The sequence below is a fragment of the Staurois parvus genome, unplaced genomic scaffold, assembly GCF_062004578.1.
Source record: "Staurois parvus isolate SC_StPar_1 unplaced genomic scaffold, SC_StPar_1.0 ptg000157l, whole genome shotgun sequence".
Taxonomy (NCBI): domain Eukaryota; kingdom Metazoa; phylum Chordata; class Amphibia; order Anura; family Ranidae; genus Staurois; species Staurois parvus.
This window is the reverse complement of record NW_028317953.1, coordinates 7,167,324-7,192,629: the sequence shown is the minus strand read 5'-3', so window position 1 is coordinate 7,192,629 and position 25,306 is coordinate 7,167,324. Positions and strand designations below refer to the sequence as shown.

The window sequence follows — 25,306 nt, the reverse complement described above, 5'->3', positions numbered from 1 at the left end:
TACTTTTTAAAGAAAATGTAAATGTTTTATACCCCAGGAGAGGCCAAGTCTTGCCCACTGCACAATCCTGGTAATGGTAGTGCAGTTTGTTTCTTTGGAGTCGTTTAAAATTACACGGTTTTAAAGGATTATTTTACCATGCCTATTCAGAGGAAGCTTAAGACCTCCGTTTTATTTTCTTCTTCTAAATGAAGACACCGCAAGCATTGCTTTTAAGCACAATTCATCTTCTCTGCAACATTTCAGCCTTTTCGAGGCAGCTCAGCGCCCTCCTCCTTTCTCTGGCTTGATTCCTCCTAAACTCTGGAGCCCTACTAGGTGTAGCTTCAGGGCAGAAAGGATGTTACATGCTGTGCCTAGCTGCAAATACTACAATAAAAGATAGCGCTGTGGATTCCTTGTACGCTCAGGTTGACGACTCAACTGCCTGATTGAGCAAACTCAATCAACGGAAGACAATCAATATTTCTCTAGATACACACAGCAGTTGACAGTTTCATTTGGATGCCCAAATTATCCAATGAACGTTCTACATCTGGATACTACTGAAATTAAATATTTTCTGATGAATGATGAAAAAATGTTTTTGTTTCTAAGTACTTTGCCATTCTCGATAAGGATTTCCAACAGCACCAGCAACAACAGACAGAGAGAAAGATTTGTGGTGTTCAGACAAGCCAGGAAATGCACAATTCAGCGTGCGGAGGACAACGGGGGAATAGCATCCTCAGAAATCCTTGAGATAGTGATAAGCAGCTGCATTGCAGGTGCACAAAAATGAGATTTCTTTCATTTGCAGGCATTTAAATAGCACTACCTCAGGACAATTTTTTCTTTTGCCATCATTTTTACTACATTCTTACAACATTAATCTATTAATAGTAAACAGCACCGCTGTTCCTGCATTTCATGGATCTGTGCCCAATGAATAAAGTTAAGCAGGCATGACAAGAATTCCATCTTGCCTCATTGACCAAGCATCAGCTATCTATATATAATGATTTATATCTGTTCTGTCACTATAAAAATGTTATCGTTTATATGACTACACCTAAACTGTACATGTAAAATGCAGAGATACATGGACCATGGCATTTTTACATTTTCTGGGTCTGTAATGCCACAAATATGTAGGCTGCCATTTTCTTCCTTCTGAGCATGCTAATTTTCTGGTTGGAGGATGATACAGTAAAGAATGATGGCGAATATGACTGGGAACATTTCACTTCTGCTCAGGGTGCTCCTTTGCGATACTACATGCTTTATATTCGCAACACTGACCTTGATGCCCATTTTCAACTGGACCGCCTCAAAATGATTACTGCTTGCCTTCACAATGTTGTGTTTTGTTCACCTGTAATGAAGATTATCTACATTTACCTTTCCATGGACCCATATCCTGAAATTCTGTAGCATCACTGCTTCCTAGATGCTGCAATTATTTAACCCTTCTGGGTGGGTTGAATACCTGCTCTCCCTGAAGCTTACAGTGGTTCCTTCTGCCTGCTCGTACATCCTGTAGTGACGTATGAGCTAGCAAAAGAAAATACAGGGTGCTGAGGGTAAAGCAAGTATTAACACAGCTGGAAGTAACCTCTGCTAGGGGTTTTATTACAATTTTATGATGGCTATAAACAGGCTTACTTAAGGTGGCACTATACTCACCTCCACTCCAGCAATACGGTGTCCCAGGGCTCTCTTACCCGCTGCTCCCAAGCTTCAACCATTTTGACTGACCAATTTAACATGATGTAATCCATTAGAGTTCATTCAGCTCGGCACTTTAAGAGATATTCTGCTAATGGGTTTACTGACCTGGGCCTATGTCCCATCAGAGATGCTGTGACCAGAATGCTGAGACCTGACTTTGTGCCTGAAGCTGACTGTTCAATCTGATGACTTTGTCATTGATTTGCGAATTTTGAAAAAACAAGCGTGGCACCAAGTTCATTGTAACTCCCCATTTTCCTCACTTTGAGGTTCATTGAACATCATTGTCACATGTGTCTCTGTTATACTGGACTTAGGGAGCACACTTTACAAATATGCCTTGGCACAACAGTGAGGCTTTACATGTCCTTTGCAAACGTATGCAACATTAAACCCTGTTTTTCTTTATAAAGCAAATGCGATATCTCCTGCGCTCCGGGACCCAGACCGGTGGTAAGTAGATGGAATCAGACTCCAAAAAAGCAAGGAGGGGACCACCGAAATAGTTAAGGTCGTGCAGCTCCACACCAAGGCTGGGGAAGCCCAAACAGAACTGTGAGGAAGAACAAAAAAGAAAAAAGAAGCGCACCAACCTTGCGCTATACCTAGTAACCAAAATGTATTAAATAAAAGAATGGTACTCACAAACAGCGAATAAAAACAGGCATGTCAGTCCTCAAAGGGACTTTAAAGGCAAGATGCAAATGCGAATCCCATCATGGAGGAAGCCACTCAGTACAGCTGACATGTTTCGAAGGACAAGCCTTCTTCCTCAGAGCTGACTGGACTGAGAATGTGTGTTCCCTTTTATGCCTCCAGACTGAAATAAGGCCCTCCCCAATAGGTTGGGCTGTCCTGGGCAGGGAGGAGGGGCCCGGGTGTCCACAAAATGCAATAAATAATCATCAAGAGTTCATAGAACCATATAGATAATAAACTTCAAAAGTCGGATGAAAATATATAAAATGTATACACATATATGGAATCAATTAATACAAATAAAATCATTCATAAATACAGCTTGTAAATGCATAAATAAACAATAAAATAAAGAAATATAAACAAATAAATAAATATAAATAAAATTTCACTAATTCATCCCTTCATTAGAAATATATATATATTGGCATAATTATCATCATTGCATTAACGATCAAAAATGCATACAATGAGTATAGGATAAATGAGGAACTCACACAACTGAATGAACCATTCATGGCCAGTGATTTCAAAATTGTTCCCACAAAGTGGGCAATATAGCCAAAGTATTTTGCTAAAAATGACAGCTGGAAGAAAAAGCTATATTGCTATAAAAATCTAAATGAAAAGAGAAGGTTTTTTGTGAACATGCATACATGCAATCCACCAGGGGATAACTCTTACAGATGGTGGGGAGGAGACAGTATATTCAGGAAAGATCCATATTACCTGTGTTTGTTATTGGTGGTGTGTGTTGTTTATTTGGCAGCAGAGAGAGATATTGCTTGCATGATGTGGTTGCAGATGGAATCTGCCTGTGAAACGCACGCCGATACGGCGTGGTAGTTACTGCGCATGCGCGGACCATCCCGCGCATGCGCACTAGGACAGTAGCAGCGCGAACCCAATGGCTCGTATCCACTAGCCATTGCGCGCGCACATAGGCAGCGCTGTCACATCGCCACAGGGTCCTAGTTCCTCCGACCCCCACTTACTGCTGCCTGATCTAACACACACCAACAGGTCGGATGTGTATGTGTGTGTGTCTCCAAGCTCAATGGATCGTTGGTACAGATGTCAACCCCCATACAGTCAGGTCCATAAATATTGGGACATCAACACAATTCTAACATTTTTGGCTCTATACACCACCACAATGGATTTGAAATGAAACAAACAAGATGTGCTTTAACTACAGATTGTCAGCTTTAATTTGAGGGTATTTACATCCAAATCAGGTGAACGGTGTAGGAATTACAACAGTTTGCATATGTGCCTCCCACTTGATAAGGGACCAAAAGTAATGGGACAATTGGCTTCTGAGCTGTTACATGGCCAGGTGTGTGTTATTTCCTCATTATCCCAATTACAATGAGCAGATAAAAGGTCCAGAGTTCATTTCAAGTGTGCTATTTGCATTTGGAATCTGTTGCTGTCAACTCTCAAGATGAGATCCAAAGAGCTGTCACTATCAGTGAAGCAAGCCATCATTAGGCTGAAAAAACAAAACAAACCCATCAGAGAAATAGCAAAAACATTAGGCGTGGCCAAAACAACTGTTTGGAACATTCTTAAAAAGAAGGAACACACCGGTGAGCTCAGCAACACCAAAAGACCTGGAAGACCACGGAAAACAACTGTGGTGGATGACCGAAGAATTCTTTCCCTGGTGAAGAAAACACCCTTCACAACAGTTGGGCAGATCAAGAACACTCTCCAGGAGGTAGGTGTATGTGTGTCAAAGTCAACAATCAAGAGAAGACTTCACCAGAGTGAATACAGAGGGTTCACCACAAGATGGAAACCATTGGTGAGCCTCAAAAACAGGAAGGCCAGATTAGAGTTTGCCAAACAACATCTAAAAAAGCCTTCACAGTTCTGGAACAACATCCTATGGACATATGAGACCAAGATCAACTTGTACCAGAGTGATTGGAAGAGAAGAGTATGGAGAAGGAAAGGAACTGCTCATGATCCTAAGCATACCACCTCATCAGTGAAGTATGGTGGTGGTAGTGTCATGGAGTGGACATGTATGGCTGCCAATGGAACTGGTTCTCTTGTATTTATTGATGATGTGACTGCTGGCAAAAGCAGCAGGATGAATTCTGAAGTGTTTTGGGCAATATTATCTGCTCATATTCAGCCAAATGCTTCACAACTCATTGGACGCCGCTTCACAGTGCAGATGGACAATGACCCAAAGCATATTGCAAAAGCAACCAAAGAGTTTTTTAAGGGAAAGAAGTGGAATGTTATGCAATGGCCAAGTCAATCACCTGACCTGAATCCGACTGAGCATGCATTTCACTTGCTGAAGACAAAACTGAAGGGAAAATGCCCCAAGAACAAGCAGGAACTGAAGACAGTTGCAGTAGAGGCCTGGCAGAGCAACACCAGGGATGATACCCAGCGTCTGGTGATGTCTATGCATTCCAGACTTCAGGCTGTAATTGACGGCAAAGGATTTCCAACCAAGTATTAAAAAGTGAAAGTTTGATTTATGATTATTATTCTGTCCCATTACTTTTGGTCCCTTAAGAAGTGGGAGGCACATATGCAAACTGTTGTAATTCCTACATCGTTCACCTGATTTGGATGTAAATACCCTCAAATTAAAGCTGAGAGTCTGCAGTTAAAGCACATCTTGTTTGTTTCATTTCAAATCCATTGTGGTGGTGTATAGAGCCAAAAATGTTAGAATTGTGTTGATGTCCCAATATTTATGGACCTGACTGTAGCTGCAATCCCACCATCAAAACTTCTATAAAGAGAGTATTTTTCTAAAATATATACATGTATGTATATGTATGTCTCTACACAATACAATACATGTAATACTTGATATGTAACAAATCATTGATTAATTCATATTTAAAAATGTATAAATAAATACATAAATACATTTATACATTTTTAAATATGAATTAATCAATGATTTGTTACATATCAAGGTGCATGTTTACATGTATTGTATTGTGTAGAGACATACATATACATACATGTATATATTTTAGAAAAATACTCTCTTTATAGAAGACACCCGGGCCCCTCCTCCCTGCCCAGGACAGCCCAACCTATTGGGGAGGGCCTTATTTCATTCTGTAGGCATAAAAGGGAACACACATTCTCAGTCCAGTCAGCTCTGAGGAAGAAGGCTTGTCCTTCGAAACGAGTCAGCTGTACTGAGTGGCTTCCTCCATGATGGGATTCGCATTTGCATCTTGCCTTTAAAGTCCCTTTGAGGACTGACATGCCTGTTTTTATTCGCTGTTTGTGAGTACCATTCTTTTATTTAATAAATTTTGGTTACTGAGGTAATGCGCAAGGTTGGTGCGCTTCTTTTTTCTTTTTTGTTCTTCCTCACAGTTTGTTTATAAAGCAACCTAATCTTAAAACAGTTTAGACTGTTTGGTGTTTAGCTGGTAAGTGTGCTAGGGAAACTGAGCTTTTTTTTTTATATTCATTTGTGAACTGCTTTGCCTGTGTGGACTTTACTTATGCTAGGCATAAACCAGTGAGAGTAGTTGCCATTTTTTTTCACTTTGCTTAAATCCCTACTTTACTAAAAGCAGAGAAGAAAATAAAAAAAAAGGCTTGAATCTCATTTTAAAATTCAAAACTGGGCAAGTGGGCTGTGGTAACTTGGTCTTTCAGGGAGATAATTTTTGAATCCGTACTTGTGACTTATTTTGACATATTACTATACAGCACAAAGCAATGCGGTTTATCCCTTCCCCCCAAAAAATAAATAAATACATTTTTGACTCAATATGGCCAAGTGGTAAAACTCACAATTTGTATGAGACAGGCTCAGCTGGTAGTAAGCCATGAACAAGATGGGGGACCCAGGAGCAGCAAGCCCATAGCATAAAACAAACCATCCACTGGTCCAAGACACTAACACTTTATTTCTGTCCCCAACTAAAAGGAACCCTAAAACAAACATGCAGCAGCACATGTACCTTTAGTGTTTTGTCAGCAATCAGCCATTTTACCCAGCAGCAGTATACCACAGCATAGTGAGAGAGTCCTGAGTATCAGTCAGAACACAAACATGCCTGTGGACAGCTGAGATTAATAATGACTGGCTAACAAACTACCTAGGAAGGATGGCTTTATCCCAACCAAAGCTCTGCTATGCCTTGGGGCTCTAGAAACAAGAATATATACTAGGATCTGAGTTTGAGAAAGTTTATTTTCTCCATATTGGTCAAACACTGGAGCCACTCTCCATGTGCATGTGAGAAACCTAGGTGGCACAATACACACTATCCACGCCGTTACCAGCCAGTGCCTCACAATATCCAAAAAAAATTGGGCAGAATGGTAAAGTATTAGAACCTATGTCAGGCTTTTACTGCAATTTTGGGCTCTGTTAGAGAGATTACTAGAAAAGAAGTGAGGGGACATCTGTGACAAGGACACACACAGAAATAAAAAGCCTTTCCCTATTATACAAAAAAATGTATATTTATATTTCAGTGTTGTTCCTGGAGATTTTCACTCATTTCCTGTTTCGTAAAACCATTGTCATTGTAAAAGTAAGAGAGGGGAAATATCTCTAACCGGACCTTGGATAAAAGTTAAAATTTGAAAGGCGTTTTAATTTTTCCCCACCCCATACAAAACCAAAACAAGGCTTTGGCTGGCTATGCGCTTCTCGGAACCACTCATACCAACCTGGTCCAATGTGGTGTGTGAACACATGTTGTGTCACACATTAATGTGCTTTGCATTAGGGCATCCCACTCTTTTGAATAGGGTGCCCAATGCATCACTGCAGACTAAAAATAACGAATGCAGCATTTTCAGCAGCACATTAGTATGTTGCCACACAGGATGTATTGGGGTTCCATACAGAAAGAAAACCACCTTATTGCAAAAATGCACGTAGCTTGCATTGCTGCACATTACCGCAATGCGATAGTGTGAATGGGATCTAATATTAATTCACCTAATGCATTTCTAAGTATTGTATTCACATTAGGGGTTTCAACTGTGGCTGAATTAAAAAACAAAAATAAAAAACAAAGGCCCCTCAAAGAGGCTAAAATCTCAGTGTACTAGGTTTGACTGAATTTAGAATAATCTGTGCCTTATACACCTGCTTTACATACGTAAGATTTGTCTCGGTTTTGTCTAGAGAAAGCTGGCACAGTGGGTTCTCTGCTTAGAAACAGCTCTAATCTGTATACTAGGCACCATAATGTGATCTAAATTGAAATCTACAAAAACTGGAGTGAGAACAGTTTGTAAAGGTTCTACCTCTAATCTGAATTCTGAGCCTCAACATTTGCAGTAAATTTGGGGTTACTGGATTGTCTGCTGTTAGTGTCAGTTTGTTTTACAATATGTCTGTTTTATTCCAGTTACCATATACTTTTTATCATATATTTTTTCAAATTAGTACACAACAGGGCAATATAAAGCAGTCTGCAAACTGTACCGATTGGAAGATACTGTATCCCCTATATTGCGTTTCTGGGAACAGGCTACATTTTGGGATTTTCTTTTACTTTCTCTTTCAATATTAACGTGAACAGAACAAATGGAGGGTGAATTTCCCTAAGGGGGGGCACAGACAGCAATAATCACCTAATCCATCTCCACTCCAAAACTATAAAGAAGAGCTAGTTGAATTTTTTTTTCTTATGAGAACCACTTTATTGTAATTTTCGTTTTTGTTTTTTTTTTGCACAAGTGATTTGAGATATGGTTGTGAGGTATAATATATTAAGTAAATTTTGCAGTTTAGTGCAATCTCTGCTTTAGAACCAGCTATTTCTGCTCTGCTGTCTGTTTAGCCATTTGGCTCATGCACAATACTTTCAAAAAATACTATATCAATTTATGTAAAAGTAATCAAAGCGGCTATGCAGCTGCTGGATTATTTTCACAGGTGGAGGAAGGTCCCACCCTCTTCCGGCCACCTTTACTAGTAAAGATGCAACTTGCAGCATCAGGTCCCCTGGACACAGTGGGAGGAACTAATATTGTTCCTCCCACTGTGTGACATCAGGAACCGGAAGCAACGAGGATTTAGTCACTTCCAGTTCTGTGTTTACTGGACGGTTACTGACCAATGAAGCAGCTGATCAGACTGATCTGTGTCTGATCGACTGCACTGAAGGTCAGAGGAGAGATCTGGAGTCTACTAGATCCCAGATCTCTCCATAAGGAGGATTTGTCATGGCCCATGCTATCACAAGGCATGTTCTTCATCCCTTCTGATAGCAATAAAAATGACCAAAAATTAAACTTAAAAAGGTACAGTGTAAAAATAAAATACAATTTTTTAAAGCGCCCCCTGTGCTTATGTGCAAAGGTTGGTCCCGCCACATATGTAAACAGCGATCGCACCACACACGAGGTATCGCTACACATGTCAGAGTGAAAGCAATAATTCTAAAGCCAGACCTCCTGTGTAACTCTAAACTGGTATCCTGTAAAGGCTTTTAAAGTGTTGCCTATAGAGAATTTAAAGTACCATAGTTTGTTTCCATTCCACAGGAGTACACAATTTTAAGGTGTGACATGTTTGGCATCTATTTACTCTGCGTAAAATCCTTTTAGATTTTACCAAAAATTGGGTATTATATTGTGCTTGTGTTTACTAAAATTCATTGAATATTATGTTTCCTAAAAAAATTCTGCGCAACTACCATGTGACACAAAAAAAATGCAACACCCATCATTTTATTCTCTAGGGCCTCTGCTTAAAAATATTTAATCTCCTAGCAAAAAAATTATGATTTTGACATATAGGTGAGAAATGTCAGAATTGGCTCAGTAGGCAGGTGGTTAAATAAGCCTGCACAGGTTCAGAGTAAGGCCTCCAGAAAATAGAGTGAATGTAGCCCAGAGCAACCTTCCATATTATTCCTTTCACCTTCCGACCTGATGAAAAAAATTACAGCCAGTAGCTGTTTGGGAAATATGGGCAACAAAGATCTTTTCTTTTCAGTTTTCACATGAGGCCTAATGTGGAAAGATGCATTGTCTTAAAATTCTACTAACTTATACAGAGTAATAAAATAGCAGAAAGGTACTGAAGAAAATAAACACTACACTGAACTACTGTAGTAGTTTTATTATTGTTCATGCCCTGCAGGAAAAACATAAAACGGAAAAAATAGCTGTTTATTACAGATTGTGACACATTGGCTGATCAAATTCTCCACAAAACACTGTGACTGGCTATAAAGCTATCACTTCCACTCATCATATAGCTTTGTCCGCAGCAGTCTAAGCCACGGATAACCTCACGTTACCTCATAAAAGCACAGTATAAAACTACAGCACATGCTGTCCAAAGCATGAACAAATAAGTAGCGTACTGAAAGGCTTTCCGTTTTTGATAGGTATAGAACACTAAATAGTCCCTTATTTTGCAGACCCACTTCTTGCTATTTTTAGTTGTCATTTACTGATAAACTCTGGTACAGCAAAATGAATGCCTTCTAATTGCAGCCACTGTTGTCAAGCTTTTGATAGAAAAACAGTTTGTTGGCTATCCGTGGAGACAGTTGAAGGCCACCAACATGGGACGCCAGCATGCTTGTAGCATGTTGGAAGCTATAAAAATAGCTGAAGGCCACTAAAGAACACAGAACACTATGTTGGAGCTATGGATGCCTCCAAGCAGAAGAGCATGCTGGTAGAAGAGGACACATTTCCTTTTTTGCCTTTGAACAAAGCCTTAAACCACATTATTTTCTTTGTTGTTTTACTACGATTCAACACTGGCATTGGTTGGTTTATGATTCAAAAGTCACCTTATAAGAATTGGGTGAAGTGCACATCTGAGAATGGCATGGACAACTTAGATTAAGAGATTACCTGCAGCTCGGTCTGGAAAAAGAATTTCTGTGGACATTGTGAGCAGTCATAGATCTTGTCCTCTTGTCCATGGGCTGAGAAAATGTGCTGCTGCAACTTGTTGGCTTGAACAAATACTAGAAAAAAAAAAAGAAAAAGAAACATTTAATGTTCAATGTATAAACTAACTCTTACAACATATCAATTTCCAAAGCACTTCAAATGAATAATCATGATTTGTGGTAGTTTGCTTCTCACACTTACACATCTGAGTCTTCCACATTCATTATTTTCAATATTTGGTGGTCCCAATCTTTCAATAAATATCTATACTCACCGGACACTTTATCACTTTATTAGGTACACCTGTTGAATTGCTTGGTAACACAAATTGCTAATCAGCCAATCACATGGGAGCAACTCAATGCAATTAGACATCTAGAGGTGGTGAAGACAACTTGCTGAAGTTCAAACTGAGAATCAGAAAGGGGATTTAAGTGACTTTGAATGTGACATGGTTGTTGGGGCCAGATGGGCTGGTTTGAGTATTTCAAAAACTGTTGATCTACTGGGATTTTCGCGCACAACCATCTCTAGAGTTTACAGAGAATGGTGAAAAAAAAGGAAATATCCAATGAGTGGCAGTTGTGTGGATGAAAATGCCTTGTTGATGTCAGAGGAGAACACGCAGACTGGTTGCTGCGACATTCAGATGGTAGAGTAAATGACATGAAAGCGTGGATCCATCCTACCTTGTATCAACGGATCAGGCTGGTAGTGGTGGTGTAATGATGTGGGGGATATTTTCTTGGCTCGAGCAAGGTGTACCTAATAAAGTGGCCAGTGAGTGTATTTGCCATTCAGTTGTAACTTGTATATTTTAGAAATTTTAGGCAAGAAGGGCAAAAGCTACAGAAGAGAATTCCAGATAAATTGTACAGTAAAAAGAAGGCCTGAAGATGTGAAAACTGACGACCAGAGGGAAGAATTATGTGCAGACCAATTTTAAATATTACATGTGTATAGTATGATGAATAATCCAACCAGACTTTGCAAAAAGAACCACTACTATTTTTTTGTTTCAATAAATATACTTTGTATGAAGAGATGCACTTTGATCATTAGTATGCCATTGACAATACACTTAAAAATGGCCTTTTCCATTTCAGTGGATATAGTTTTTTCTATTAGGGCTCACTCTGTTTTGATGGCAATGCTTCTTCCAGAGGAACAAATGTCCATTGTGCCAATACTTATGTGATGTCATAATGCTGTAGAGTATTTCGGAGAAGACTGAACAGAAGTAATTGATTAAATAGTTTGCTACATCCAGGTCTCCTGCAACAGTGTCGTGCCCAATTTTCATTTTAGTGATCACATTGCATTTTTTCCTTCTATCGCTGATGTACCTACAAATGCTTTATCTCCTTTTTTAATAGTTTAGCAATTTCCTCCTCTTTCTGTGGTTTGGCAGAACTGAAAATGTAATTGGCCTTCTTTTGTCTATTTTTATACTCATTTCTGTCAGCTACACCTTCTGTTTCACTGCATCTCCTGTATGCTGATTTTTTTTTCTTTACAATCCAACTTTCCACTTTAATAAACCATATTGGCTTCAGTCATTAGACACCACATAAGTCATTGGATGTAGTTAGTACATCAAGCGCTCCTATTTTGGGTATTATGACTGATAAAAATCAAAATACAATATATAGATTCTGGCCAAAGGCACAGTGTGTGTGTGTGTATATATATATATATATACATAAACACACACACATACACGCTCACTCACATACATATATACACACACAGGTATGTTGCAGCATGGTTTTGAAAATAGCTCATGTCAAGTCAAGGGTAACGCATGATGAATGTGTGATACTTTTGCATGCATTTTCAGTCCCTGGTAACAAGCCAAAAAAATAGTTTTTTTTTTTTAATTGGCCAACATGAAAATGACAATGCAATAAAAATACATCTCAATGCATATGCAAAACAAGCATCAAAGAACACTGAAAAAACATGTTAAATGCATGAAAATGGAAAAGTGTGAACCAAGCTTTAGGCTGTGTTCAGATCAAGATTCCAGACCTGTCAGTGAGTACAGTTGTATATTTTGAAGGCGGATCATTGGATTCTTAGCTAGCTTGGGTGTGGCTAGACTTTTCTATGCAGGGATTTAGTCTCGGTTCACTCTAGTGCGGTTTTCCAGGCAACAGCATGACTGCCCCATCATCTGAATGGGCTGCCATGCCTCGCAAAACACAGGGAAAAGGTCCCTGCATCTTTCCAGAAATCATAGCCTGCCCTGGGAACCGCACTACAGTGTGGTTCCCAGTATGGGTGTAATTTCCAGTGCGGGCGGATTGCCATTAAGATTAATGACACCCACCCACGGGTCCTGTGTTTTGTGTGCGGTTGGTTACAGGTGTGGGACGAAGCGTGGGTCCTGCAGCAGCTTCCACCGGCACTATTGTGAACCAAGCCTTATTGTAAGTGTCTTTTTATTAATTTGATGTAATTGCTTTTTATTTTCATTTGTATTCAGACTTGTATTTTACCACTCATCATAGAAATCCCCCCCCCCCCAAAAAAAAAAAAAAAAAACAGATCACATATACAACATTTTGACAAGGTAGAGAAAATAGCTACATTTCTAAACAAAAGAACAATTGCCTGTAATAAATAGAAATCATATCCCACAGATACTCCAGGGCAGGGACATGGAAACGGGAAATTGGTAGACTCTCTTTGGATACATTCAGATCAACTAAACCTACATGGAGAATGCAGGGGTTTCAATAATACAAACATGTTCAATTTTAATGACTACAAAACAAGGCCCTAAGAATGTGTAAGAGTTTACCTGGGAGACATACTATTAATAATTAAATTGTATATGCCAGAGGCAGAATTTGGGTTGGCAGTACTGACTTCTGATAGATGCTTGGTGCACTGTGACCTAAAAAAAAAGTTTGCATGTAGAATATTTATTGGCATAGGCAGAGGGAGATTGATTAAGAATGCTGCCATTTGACTCTCTCTCCAGTCTTATCATTACAATTATTCTCATTTTAAGCTCAGTGAAAAAAAAATTAGGATATTGCACAGTGACTCATACATTTTAATCACATTTTCTCATTAGATCAGGGCCAGTGACCTCATTGGAAAATAAACATTTAATTAGATCAAAACTAGATTTTTTACTGTTTACTAACCTTAAACTGGACATACTCCATAACAGCTAAAACCAACGTATTTATTTTCAGAACCTTGAGATTCTATAAAAATTCCAATTATGGGTGAGGTAAATAGAGATACATTTTTACAGAAACACTCCTAAAAACAATTCTGAGGCGCATTTGGGGAAATACACTGATTGCTTGGTCCTCCTAGAACATATTTCGGCAGCCATTGATGGATTGTATGGTTCTACACGAATGCAACATTCTAAATGACTCAAGACTCCTCTAGCTCTACATGAGGTGACACTCTAGGACAGGGGTCCTCAAACTTTTTAAACAGGGGGCCAGTTCATTGTCCCAAAGACCGTTGGAAAGCCGCACCATAGTTTAAAAAAAAAAAAACTATGAACGAATGCGGACACAGTACAGGAGATGACCAGAGACTGCAGACATACAGCGGCGGCGGGAATACTGGGCCGGTCGCTCCATAAGACGCACAGACCATTTCCCCCCAAGTGTGTCTTATGGAGCGAATTAGTGCCTCATCATTGGTGTCAGTGGGAGGAATAGTATCCCATCATTGGTGTCAGTGGGAAGAATCGTGCCCCATCATTAGTGTCACTGGGAGGAATAGTGCCCCATCATTGGTGTCAGTGGGAAGAAACGTGCCCCATCATTGGTGTCAGTGGGAAGAAACGTGCCCCATCATTGGTGTCAGTGGGAGGAATAGTGCCCCATCATTGGTGCCGATGGGAAGAATCATGCCCCATCATTGGTATCAGTGGGAGGAATAGTGCCCCATCATTGGTGTCAGTGGGAGGAATAGTGCCCCATTATTAGTGTCAATGGGGGGAGGAACAGTGCCCCATTGTTGGTGTCAGTGGGGGGGGGCAGGAATAGTGCCCCATCGTTGGTGTCAGTGGGGGGGGCAGGAATAGTGCCCCATCGTTGGTGTCAGTGTGGGGGGGGGAATAGTGCCCCCGTCATTGGTGTCAGTGGGGGAAGGGGATAGTGTCCCAACATTGGTGTCAGTGGGAAGAATAGTGTCCCATCATTGGTGTCAGTGGGAAGAATAGTGTCCCATCATTGGTGTCAGTGGGAAGAATAGTGCCCCATCTTTGGTGTCAGTGGGAGGAATAGTACGTCATTGGTGTCAGTGGGGGGGAATAGTGCCCCGTCATTGGTGTCAGTGGGGGGGGGGGGGGAGGATAGTGTCCCAACATCGGTGTCAGTGGGAGGAATAGTACCTCATCATTGGTGTCAGTGGGGGAAGGAATAGTGTTCCATCGTTGGTGTCAGTGTGCGGAGGAATAGTGCCCTATCGTTGGTGTCAGTGGGAAGAAACGTGCCCCATCATTGGTGTCAGTGGGAAGAAACGTGCCCCATCATTGGTGTCAGTGGGAGGAATAGTGCCCCATCATTGGTGCCGATGGGAAGAATCATGCCCCATCATTGGTATCAGTGGGAGGAATAGTGCCCCATCATTGGTGTCAGTGGGAGGAATAGTGCCCCATTATTAGTGTCAATGGGGGGAGGAACAGTGCCCCATTGTTGGTGTCAGTGGGGGGGGGCAGGAATAGTGCCCCATCGTTGGTGTCAGTGGGGGGGGCAGGAATAGTGCCCCATCGTTGGTGTCAGTGTGGGGGGGGGAATAGTGCCCCCGTCATTGGTGTCAGTGGGGGAAGGGGATAGTGTCCCAACATTGGTGTCAGTGGGAAGAATAGTGTCCCATCATTGGTGTCAGTGGGAAGAATAGTGTCCCATCATTGGTGTCAGTGGGAAGAATAGTGCCCCATCTTTGGTGTCAGTGGGAGGAATAGTACGTCATTGGTGTCAGTGGGGGGGAATAGTGCCCCGTCATTGGTGTCAGTGGGGGGGGGGGGGGAGGATAGTGTCCCAACATCGGTGTCAGTGGGAGGAATAGTACCTCATCATTGGTGTCAGTGGGGGAAGGAATAGTGTTCCATCGTTGGTGTCAGTGTGCGGAGGAATAGTGCCCTATCGTTGGTGTCAGTGTGCGGAGGAATAGTGCCCCATCGTTGGTGTCAGTGGGGGAAAGAGTAGTGCCCCATCATTGGTGTCAGTGGGAGGAATAATGCCCCATCATTAGTATCAGTGACACAATGATTCCTCCCACTTCCCACTGACACCAATGACACTTAACTTGCTGACTCCTGTTCCAGCTTGGTGCTGCTGCAGCCAGCATACCTGGTTGCAGCAGCACCATCTGCACGGCACACTCCTGTCAGTTGTCCTTCACTCTGGCCTCTCCCTCACTCGATGTTCGTGGGGCTGGTCAGCTCCGCCTCCTGAGCTACAGTTCTGGCGCCCAATCACCGGTGAGGAGGCGGAGCCGAGCAGCAGCGCGAACATCGAGTGAGGGAATGGCCAGAGTGAATGAAGGAGCAGCGCTTCCTGGACTGGATCGTCGTGGGACTGGGACACTGAGCCAGGTAAGATACAGCAGCCCCCTGCCCACCCCTGTACTTCGTGTCCCTTCCTTGTGGCAAATACGCCCCTGCCGGCGGGCCGGATAAATGTCCTCGGCGGGCCGCATGTGGCACACGGGCCGTAGTTTGAGGACCCCTGCTTTAGGACAATGAATCCTGGTGGAAATCTGAACTCTAAAGTAAGAGCAGGGGGGAATCAGGCAACCAAAGAGTATCCATAAGTGAAAGATTTTAGGGGAGTGAGGTAATACGCCAAACTTCATACTGCCTTAGCCAAAAGCAACCAGACACCTTTCAATAAATCAACAAAATGCTAAATCTATTTGATTGTGTTGGGTTACAGTACTTAGTATATTTTATTGTGCTCTCCTACTTTTCTATTTATTTCTTTGGGTTACCTGTAATAACTTGTGAGTAACAGGTTGCACAGGGAGGGGTTAGCACAGGCTTTGCATTTTCCTGGGATTTCTGGGCTCCACCCTCTACCCTCTGTTGCGTTCTAAGAAGGGGGAGGGCTCTGCTCTGGGAAGTCCTTGGAGCACATGGAAGAGAACATTTAAGGCTGTGACAATTACGGCTCTGTGGTGTCCTCTCAGAATTGCTGCATTCATGAGGAAATGATGTGCAGTGACTTTGGAAAAGTGCTTAACTATGAAGTGTTTAAGTCTACCAAATGGAACTGTGCAAAGCAAACAGCTCGCTTATGATTCGGGGTGACACCTTAATGCTGATCTCCGCATTACTGCAGCCCCATGCCCGTGTTCACAGGGCAATAGTGAGCACATTCACGAGGGTCCCCTGTCAGGCGCTAAGACCCACCCACAACTAGACTTACAAAGGAAGTAATAATCAAAGATGGCTTGCAGCAAGGGGCAGTCCACCAAAAATGGATATGCCAGTTTTGGACATATGCTAGGAGTGAAATTTTTGTTTTCTCAGGGACCAGAGAGATATGTTTGTTCCTTGTTGACTTTTTTCTTTTTTTTACATATGGGAGGTTAAGATGATTAACCAGTTCCCGCCCGGCCTATAGCAGAATTATGGCAGAGCAGGACTTTCGTCGCTCCAGGTGGACGTCATACTACATCCTCTTGGATCGCCACCTTGCACGCGCACACCCTTGGGACTATGCTGCGGCAAGAGCTTCTGACTGATCTGTGTACCAGCCTGTTACCAGTACTATGTGACTGCTGTGACCAATCACAACAGGTCACATGATAATTGTAAAAAATGGATGGCTTCCTTTCATTCCTGTTGTTTGCTGTGATTGGTTACAGTGATCACATGTACAGACTGGGCCAATAACAGCCCTTCTGTGTCATGTGATTAGCTTTGGCCAATCACAGCTAATCACAACAATAAACACTGAATGAATCTATTTCATTCAGTTAAATGCTTGCTTATAGCAGTGAAATTCACTGCTACAGGCAATCATAATGTGTAAAAAAAACAAAATACTGATCACTACACCAGAGTAGTGCAATTTTACTATTGTAATATTATATTACTCTGGTCACAGTGTTTTATTTAAAAAAAAATAAATGTAATAAGAGATTTAAAAAAATGAAAAAAAAAATTGAAAATCTTTATTGTAAACCGGAAACGATGACCTGACATCACTTCCGGTTTTCCCGGAAACTTTCTAAAACTTTCTAAAAACCTGAACGCATTCTCATAGATCCTAGATCCCGCCATAGAAATACCTGTCATGTGTTTGTTGTGGCCACAGGAGATGTTTACATTCCTTGTGACAGCAATAAAAGTGATCAAAAAAGTTTTTTTTAAGTGACAATGTAAGAAAAAAAATGAAAGTGCCCCCGTCCCCCATGCTCGTGCACAAAGGCGAACGCTCACATCGGTCCCACACGCAAACAGTGACAGTCCCACACATGAGGTATTGCCATGATTGCCAGATCATGAGCAGTATTTCTAGCACTAGACCTCCTCTAAAGTGGTAATCTGTAAAGGTATTTAAAGTGTCACCTATGAATAGTAAAATGTACGCCATTTGTTGCCATTGAATGGCTGTGCGCAGTTTTAACCTCCCTAGAGGTCTGATTATGTCCATATTTCTGTGCTCAAAGCAGAACATTTTTTTGCATGGAAATATGTATTTTTTTTATTGTAGGCCTGTAATTTTTAGGAAAGCTCACTGAAATCTGTCCGAACAAGAGTCTAGTAAACATCCCGGGTAGGATAAAACTTGAAATGCGAAATCATAAATTATAATTTAATAATCCTAAAAAATAATATAATAATAATAAATTTAATTCAATAATATAATCAAACCAAAAACACTGAAATTTTAAAAATAGCGCCAAGTTCGCACATCACTGAGCAAAGTCGCAAAATCGTTTTCAGTGTCTGATGACGAATTTCCCCACAAATCATTATCACTCAATTCTGCAAGTGGTTCTAATTTACTATCGCTGTTCTGTAGCTGCTCTGAAATCGCTTTTGACAGTTAGGGACACTTTATGGACGCCATGGACGTTTCTCAGTTTCCAGGCAGAAAGAACAGTAAAAATGCAGGCAGGGCACAGGACAAAGCACTAGGGATAAAATGTATGTGAAATGGTTTGATACAGTAATGTTATACTATGTGATTTTAGTGAATGTCACGTTTTGTCATTTTCAAATTTCCCGCCGTTCTGTCCCACGTACGTCCCGACGCTCGCTGGGGACGGAACCCAGATGACAGAAGCCAGCATCCGCCAGATGACATTGACGGGGACACTGCAGGAGGGACATCGCGGGAGCACAGGACAAGGTAAATGATCGAGGGATCCTGGAGCAGTGCCGCATGGTAAGCCTGAGTGTAGCTCGGGGTTACCACTTGTGGTACTGAAACTTTACCCCGAGATACACTCGGGAATACCGCCAGGGAGGTTAAAGCTTGACATGTTTGGTATCTATTTGCTCGATGCAACATCTTTTAGATGTTATCGAAACACTGGGTATTATATTGTGTTTTGTTCACTAAAATTCATTAAAGTTTATTTTTTTCCGAAAAAATCTGCGCAACTACCATGTGGCATAAAAAAAATTGTGACACCCATCATTTTGTTCTCTAGGGTCTCTGCTTTAAAAAAAAAAAAAAAAAGATATATATATATATATATATATATATATATATATATATATATATATAATGTTTGGGGGTTCTAAGAAAATTTCTAGCACAAAAAAAAAATGATTTTAAAATGTAAACAAAAAGTGACAGAAAAAATTGGGGCAATACAGATGCATCATTGTTGACAGGTGTAAAGAGGAAATCAAACTGTGGCAAGATAATCAATCAAGGGCCAACCACTCATCACAAGCAACCATAAGCAGGGTCTAACCTGTCATTCTACCATTGAAAATCTCTATTTATAAATTAACAGGTATCCAATCAACAGAAATGATGGAAATTACAATGATAGTATGTGCTTTAATGCTTTGCAGTTTGTGTTATGCAAGCAATGCCTGCATTATCCTCATATACAGTAGATACCTATTCAATCTGCCCAGATTAAACAGGGGACAATACATATAGTCACTTGTGAGCCACATAAACATGCCATTGTGGTTCTCAGTCAAATTACCTATCCTGAGGAAACATTTCTGAGTGTATATTTAAAGGATGAGAATAAAGATAATCTTTACATATTTGTAGACCTTTACGTCACTCCAAGTGGAATTTAGTCTACAGATTGGTTTTGAAGAATGGTCCTGAAGAATGATATCTAATTATCAGGTGATCAATACCTCCTTGAAACTGTGACCACACAAAGTATGCTATGTCACTGTAATTGCTTGTACTAACAAGTGTTATTAGAATTCGGGTGAATGAAAGCTAGAGAGAAACCTACAGGGTAAGTTCGACTTTTCCCTTCCCTCGCCTACATTTTTCTTAATGTCATTCACTCTAATGTAAGCTCCACAGGAAGAAATACAGGTTAACTCTGTGCTTCCGGGCTGCAGTCAAACTACTAGGGCATCATGACTGATGGGCAAATGGGAGGAAGTGCCAGAGAAGGCCAATGTAGGAGAGTAATAACTAATCTCCTTTTCTAGAACTGTAATCCCATATACAAGAATTGTCAGGCTGCCGTGCTATGGTAGTGCGTCAAATAGCCTAAACTTCCTAAAACGTGCATATTTAGAACAGCTCTAGACATTCTGTTGTAAAATTCAAAAAGTGAACATCAGCTGTATCTGTAAAGTAGTACATATTTACATCTCCTGCTGCCTGAATTAATGTATGCAATACCTTTGAACAGCTAAAAAACCTGCACTCCTGGGAGTATTGACTCGTGTACCCCCACTGATCTTAGTGGTTTCTCTCAACACTGAGATATAGAGTTTGGAAAGCAGAACCACTGAGCTCCAGGAAATGAAGGAGATTGACAATCCCAAAGTTTCAGTTTCTGCAGTGAATTCAGCCAATGATTCCTGTGTTGTTCAGGAACACAGCCAGAAGGAGAGGTATTTACTTTTTTCTTTACAGATATAGATTATAAACAATCACTTTAAATCATTTTAAATTCTATCAAAGCCCAAAACTTTTTTAGGTTTCATTTTGGTTTGAATGAGAAAAACCTTGTCTGTGCCATTCTTGGGGAGAATTATCTTCACTTCCTGCTGCATAGACACAATAGAAAAGCTTGAAATTGAAATTCACGCCAATCCTCTATTAGCTGTCACGTGATAAGTGTCCCTATTGGGTATAGTTCCCCTCTTTTCCTGTTCCAATGACAACTTAATATTTTGGATTTTTGTTTAGTTTCAGTTTTGGTGACAAATGTCACAAGGTAATAAAAAGGGTATACGGATCCCAATACAGGGAACTTACATAAAAGTGCACAAAATCTTTAAAGTGCAATACAATAAATAAAACATGGGTCATAAGAACAGACCACAAATACTGTGAAAAAAACCTACAAACCCAAATCCCAAACTTGGGATACTGCACCCCAATAGTGTAAACAAAGTGAATCCCTACAAATGGGATAAATATAAAGTGACAAGTGCCAAAACACACATAAGTGTTTACACTATACACACAGTGAGAGACACAAAAACAATCTTAAGTATAGTGAACAAACATCAAATATGCAGTGAAACCAGGGGCGGACTGACCATTTGGCAACTCGGGCACTGCCCGGGGACCCAGGGTCAGTAGGGGGCCCCATGAGATGCCCCTGGTACCTTTTTCATAGGCTTTTTTAAGTTTGGGCAAGGACACAGGGGTCCCATGATCCCCTATTGCCCAGGGGCCCCATGAGTTGTCAGTCTGCCCCTGAGTGAAACAATAATAGTGAAATCACAAAAAAACAGCAAAAAGTCCTTATTGAGTCCAAATATTAGTGCTGTGGGAATCCTCCACACTGAAACAGACAGTGCTCCGCTCTAAACAAGAAACTGGTGTTGTGTGGTGTGCACTCCAAGGGATCCCAAAAACATCTGAAATGCCTGCTCACCTCCAATAAGTGACCCAACGGGTCATCACGCTTTTTGGATCACACCCGGATCCTAAAGTATGGATCTCCTTAATGCCCGATCTCCATGTAACCACGGATCCAATATGCCAAGTATATATCTCCCTTCCTGGATCGATTAGGCAGGTAACGCAAATACCTCCAGCCCACTCACAGAAACTATGCTCAGCTCACAATGTAAACATGCCCATAAAAGAAAAAAAAACACTTCCATAGTGCAATACTGTTTTAATGTAGGTAATCAGACCAAAAAATGCCAAAAATTGCACTTTAAAGATTTTTTGCACTTTTATATAAGTTCCCTGTATTGGAATCCATACGGTGGTATTTGATTTATTTATTATATTTAGTGCACTGTATATTGATATTTAGCGCTGCACCATATTTATATCATTTATGTTTATCCCTTTAGAGGTATGAGGTTGGGGTGCTAGCAGCTTAGTCTAGGTTGCGTTCATTTAGCGCAGGAGGAATCACTACATTTCTTACTACAAACCTAAGGAGGTTCCAACCCTTTCCTACTCTAATCTAAAACTATAATAAAAAAACACTTTAAACAGATGTTCTTTAGTATTGTAGCACCAATGGACAATAAAAATGCAGCAGTGCCAAAAAGAGCAGTTATGTGGTTAGTGAAAGCCAACGCTTTTTCAGGTCAACAGAATTCCCCTTCTTGGACTTGGATGTGCAGGAGAGTGCCTCACTCATAAGAGGAAAGTCTAGCTGCTATAGCAAACTTTAAGGATGGCCAGAGGCAGTAAAAAAAAAAGTGGTTGATCAACATTTTTTAGAATCCACCACCCGGCCACCTACAAGCGGTAATGGCAGCTCAGGGGATTCCACTCATGCCATGGATACTGATAATTTAATTTGGGGAAATTAACTGTATGCGCATGCATGACTGTACATAGCCATACTCGTATTAACACAGATTGCTTCTGCTCTGGCATTTACCTTTGCATGCATGTATGGCGTACTTCCCCAAATGTGGAAGTGGCATGTTTGGGGAAATATACCATGTACAGCCATTCACTTGTGTTGGCAGCTCCCTGTGCATGGAAAATCACCGGGGATTTTACACTAGAAGCCTACTGTCAACAATCCAGACCACATCTATCTTTCCATGTGATGTGGTTTCACAAGCCACAAACCAGTATATTATTTAGAAAAAATTATTTTTGGTTTGTTAGATACCAAACACGATTTTGATGTAGGTTTATCCTAGACATTCTAACATGCCAAATCAGCCTTCTGGACTTGTAATGGAGTCGTGTTTAGTATCTGAGTGGTATTTTCTCCTACAATTATGTGACCGCTTTCTAGGAATAGAATTCCATTACCCTTTGAATTATGGAATATGAGTGGAACTTAACTCTGGATTTCATTTACAGGTCACTATCCCAATCTCACAGATGGGTATTCCCTAAAGCAGAAGTATAGCCAATGTTCTTTTGGCTATACTTCTCCTATGGATCACAGGAGTGCAGTTCTTTCTGCACTCCTGTGACCTGTTTCCAGCCAACAGCGGGCCAAAGCCAGCTGTTGTCAGACATCACAGAGCCAATCCAGGCTCTGAAAATATCCTGAAGATATGGTCGGAATCCACCCAGAAGCTTGGACCAACACCTGGCTCAGCCTCTCAGAGATCCATCAAGTGCCTGAGCCAGTCACTCCTGCTCCCGCCCCCTCCACAGCCCAGTGCTCCAGTGAGTGCTGGAGGGGCAGAGCAGAGAGCCAGTGACTGAAAGCCATGGTTCTCTGCTCAGAGAGGAGGTGGAGAATTGACAGAATAGCAGTGTGTGATCGCTCTTTTCTCAGTGCAGAGCCAGTAGGGAACAGATGCAACATCGAATTGATGCTGCATCCACCAGAGTATAACTTTTTTTTTTTGTAAAGCCCAGACTTCTCTTTTAAAGTGTATTTCTACACTTACCTTATATTTGTTACATGAGTCCTTTCACATAGCATAACAAATACATTTTAAAAATGCTGATACCTTTTCAGATGTTATTTTCTGATAACTCTAGCACTGTAAATTCCTACTTTGGTTTCTCTTCACTATGATGGGGTGAAGAGCTGTGTTAGGTGTGTTTTCTATAATTAACCTTGTCTATACTGTGCTGGTAGATATCATTATCAGTTGTAAACTAGATTTGAACACTGGCAAGCCCATCAAAGGGTTAGAGATTAGAACCCATTTTTCTGCATTGTATGTTAAATGAAAGAAAGCTCAGCTAGTCTTTGGGACATATTGGATCTGAGATTGTTCAGAAATGCTTGTAGTCTGTCATGAGGTCTGCTCCTAAGAAACATCATATCACCATATGAAGATGTTTTCTCAAATTTAACTGCAAAAGTCAAAATATGCTTAGGACTTCACAGTTTATAACAGGGCTTTATCAGAAATCCTGGAAGATCTTCGGTAATGGAGGTTTATGAACTCTGCATTTAATCTAAATTCTCTGTTTTTATCAAATGTGTCTTAAAATGGCATAAGCACAGCTGTTAAAGACGAACAGGAGATTTCAAGCTGGCCATCTTGTTGCCAACTTGAGAATTTTGTGTTAAATGAGGGTGGCATTGTTTTCAGACCACTCCCCTATTCTATACATAACGTTCATGATTCCAATTGCAGCAAGACCCAATCTGCTTTAAATAATTATTACTACAACTTAAAAATAATTTGTGAATCCCTAAGGGGGCCCAGTGCATGTAGTACATGGTCTAGTAAAGGCTAAGTTCACCTTTGTGAAAAACAATGTGTATATTTTTGCAGGAAATAAATGTGCATTTAATATTTTTTCACTGGAGCATTGCACCCACGATCAATGAATAGACAGACAGTTCCTGAGCTGTAGGCAGAGAGAATGAACTAGGAGCATTCTGATCAAAGTGCTCAAAGTTCACTAATACTGCAAGTCTGTCTGCTGCTGTGGCGGAAAAGATTTGTAGTTTATTCATGCACAGATTCCTGTGAATAAACTGACTTGGCGTGCAGGCAGAGCCCCACACATCCAGATCTGTTTTTAAAATGTGACATCAGGTGCAGGGAGAACCCCCCCCCCCCATCACTGTCACAGCGAGAGGGGCTATAGTGGTGGGTGCATAAGAGCTTGTTACATGTTACACTCTTAATATGGGTGTAACATGTACCATGCTCCTAATCCCCGGTTCACACTGCTGCAATTTCAGATGTGAATCGGATCGCACTGAAACACATGACAAAGGAAAAAACATTGTTTCCTATGGAGCCTATTCACATCAATACAGTGCAGCTGCGATCTGACTTTGGGAAAGGGCTCTCTGCTTCTTCGGTGAGATGCAGTGCAATTCTGTGGTCCATAGACTTCAAAGGAAACACTTTCAAACTGCTTATCTCTCCTATTTTCATACGATTCCAGCAGCTTTTCTTCCTGAGCACAGAAATCACAACTGTATTCAAATCGCATCAACTCACACTGCAACTGCACTTGAAAATCGCACTGAAAATCAGATCCAAATTGCACTGCATCAGTGTGAACCTAAAGATAAACCTATCCTTTAAGCTCAAAATATGAGCATTCTCACGGAGAAGGTATAGTTAAACACTAAGCTCCACCCCTTGCCTCTGTGCTGTGTATATCCAATGTAGAGTAATGTACCTTATTACAGGAACATTACTCTGTCCATCATCACATACAAGAAGTGCAGATCAGTTTGACGCACTGTACTGTGTTATGTACCATGTAGACTACAATCTTCTAAACTCTTTCAGTGTGCAGCCCCACATTAATGCTAGCCCCTCTAAGTTCCATATCCCCTCTCCTTCATTCTGCCCCAGTTGGTGTCTCTCTTCCTCTCTATCGCCCCAGCAGCTTCACATTTGGACAGAGAGCCTGCCCCCAGCTCTAACAATAATCTTCTGCTTTTTTCTGGCAGCAGGTACATGAGTGCATGAACAAGACTTAGCGTTGCT

At 41.0% G+C, this 25,306-nt stretch overlaps 1 protein-coding gene across 6 annotated transcripts in view; it reads right to left on the bottom strand.

The window, feature by feature from the left end:
* The window catches only part of ZNF521 (zinc finger protein 521), a 444,451-nt gene that overhangs the window by 52,353 nt on the left and 366,792 nt on the right, over positions 1–25,306 (bottom strand). For 5 of the 6 annotated variants that reach the window (XM_089675720.1, XM_089675714.1, XM_089675718.1 and 2 more), the window contains 2 exons: positions 10,252–10,367; positions 1,282–1,354 (listed from right to left, as the gene is read on the bottom strand). In XM_089675720.1, coding sequence (XP_089531846.1) covers positions 1,319–1,354; positions 10,252–10,367 — 152 coding nt within the window. In that variant the 3' untranslated portion in view covers positions 1,282–1,318. The remainder of the gene's footprint in view (positions 1–1,281; positions 1,355–10,251; positions 10,368–25,306) is intronic. The other variant, XM_089675719.1, reaches the window with a different exon arrangement.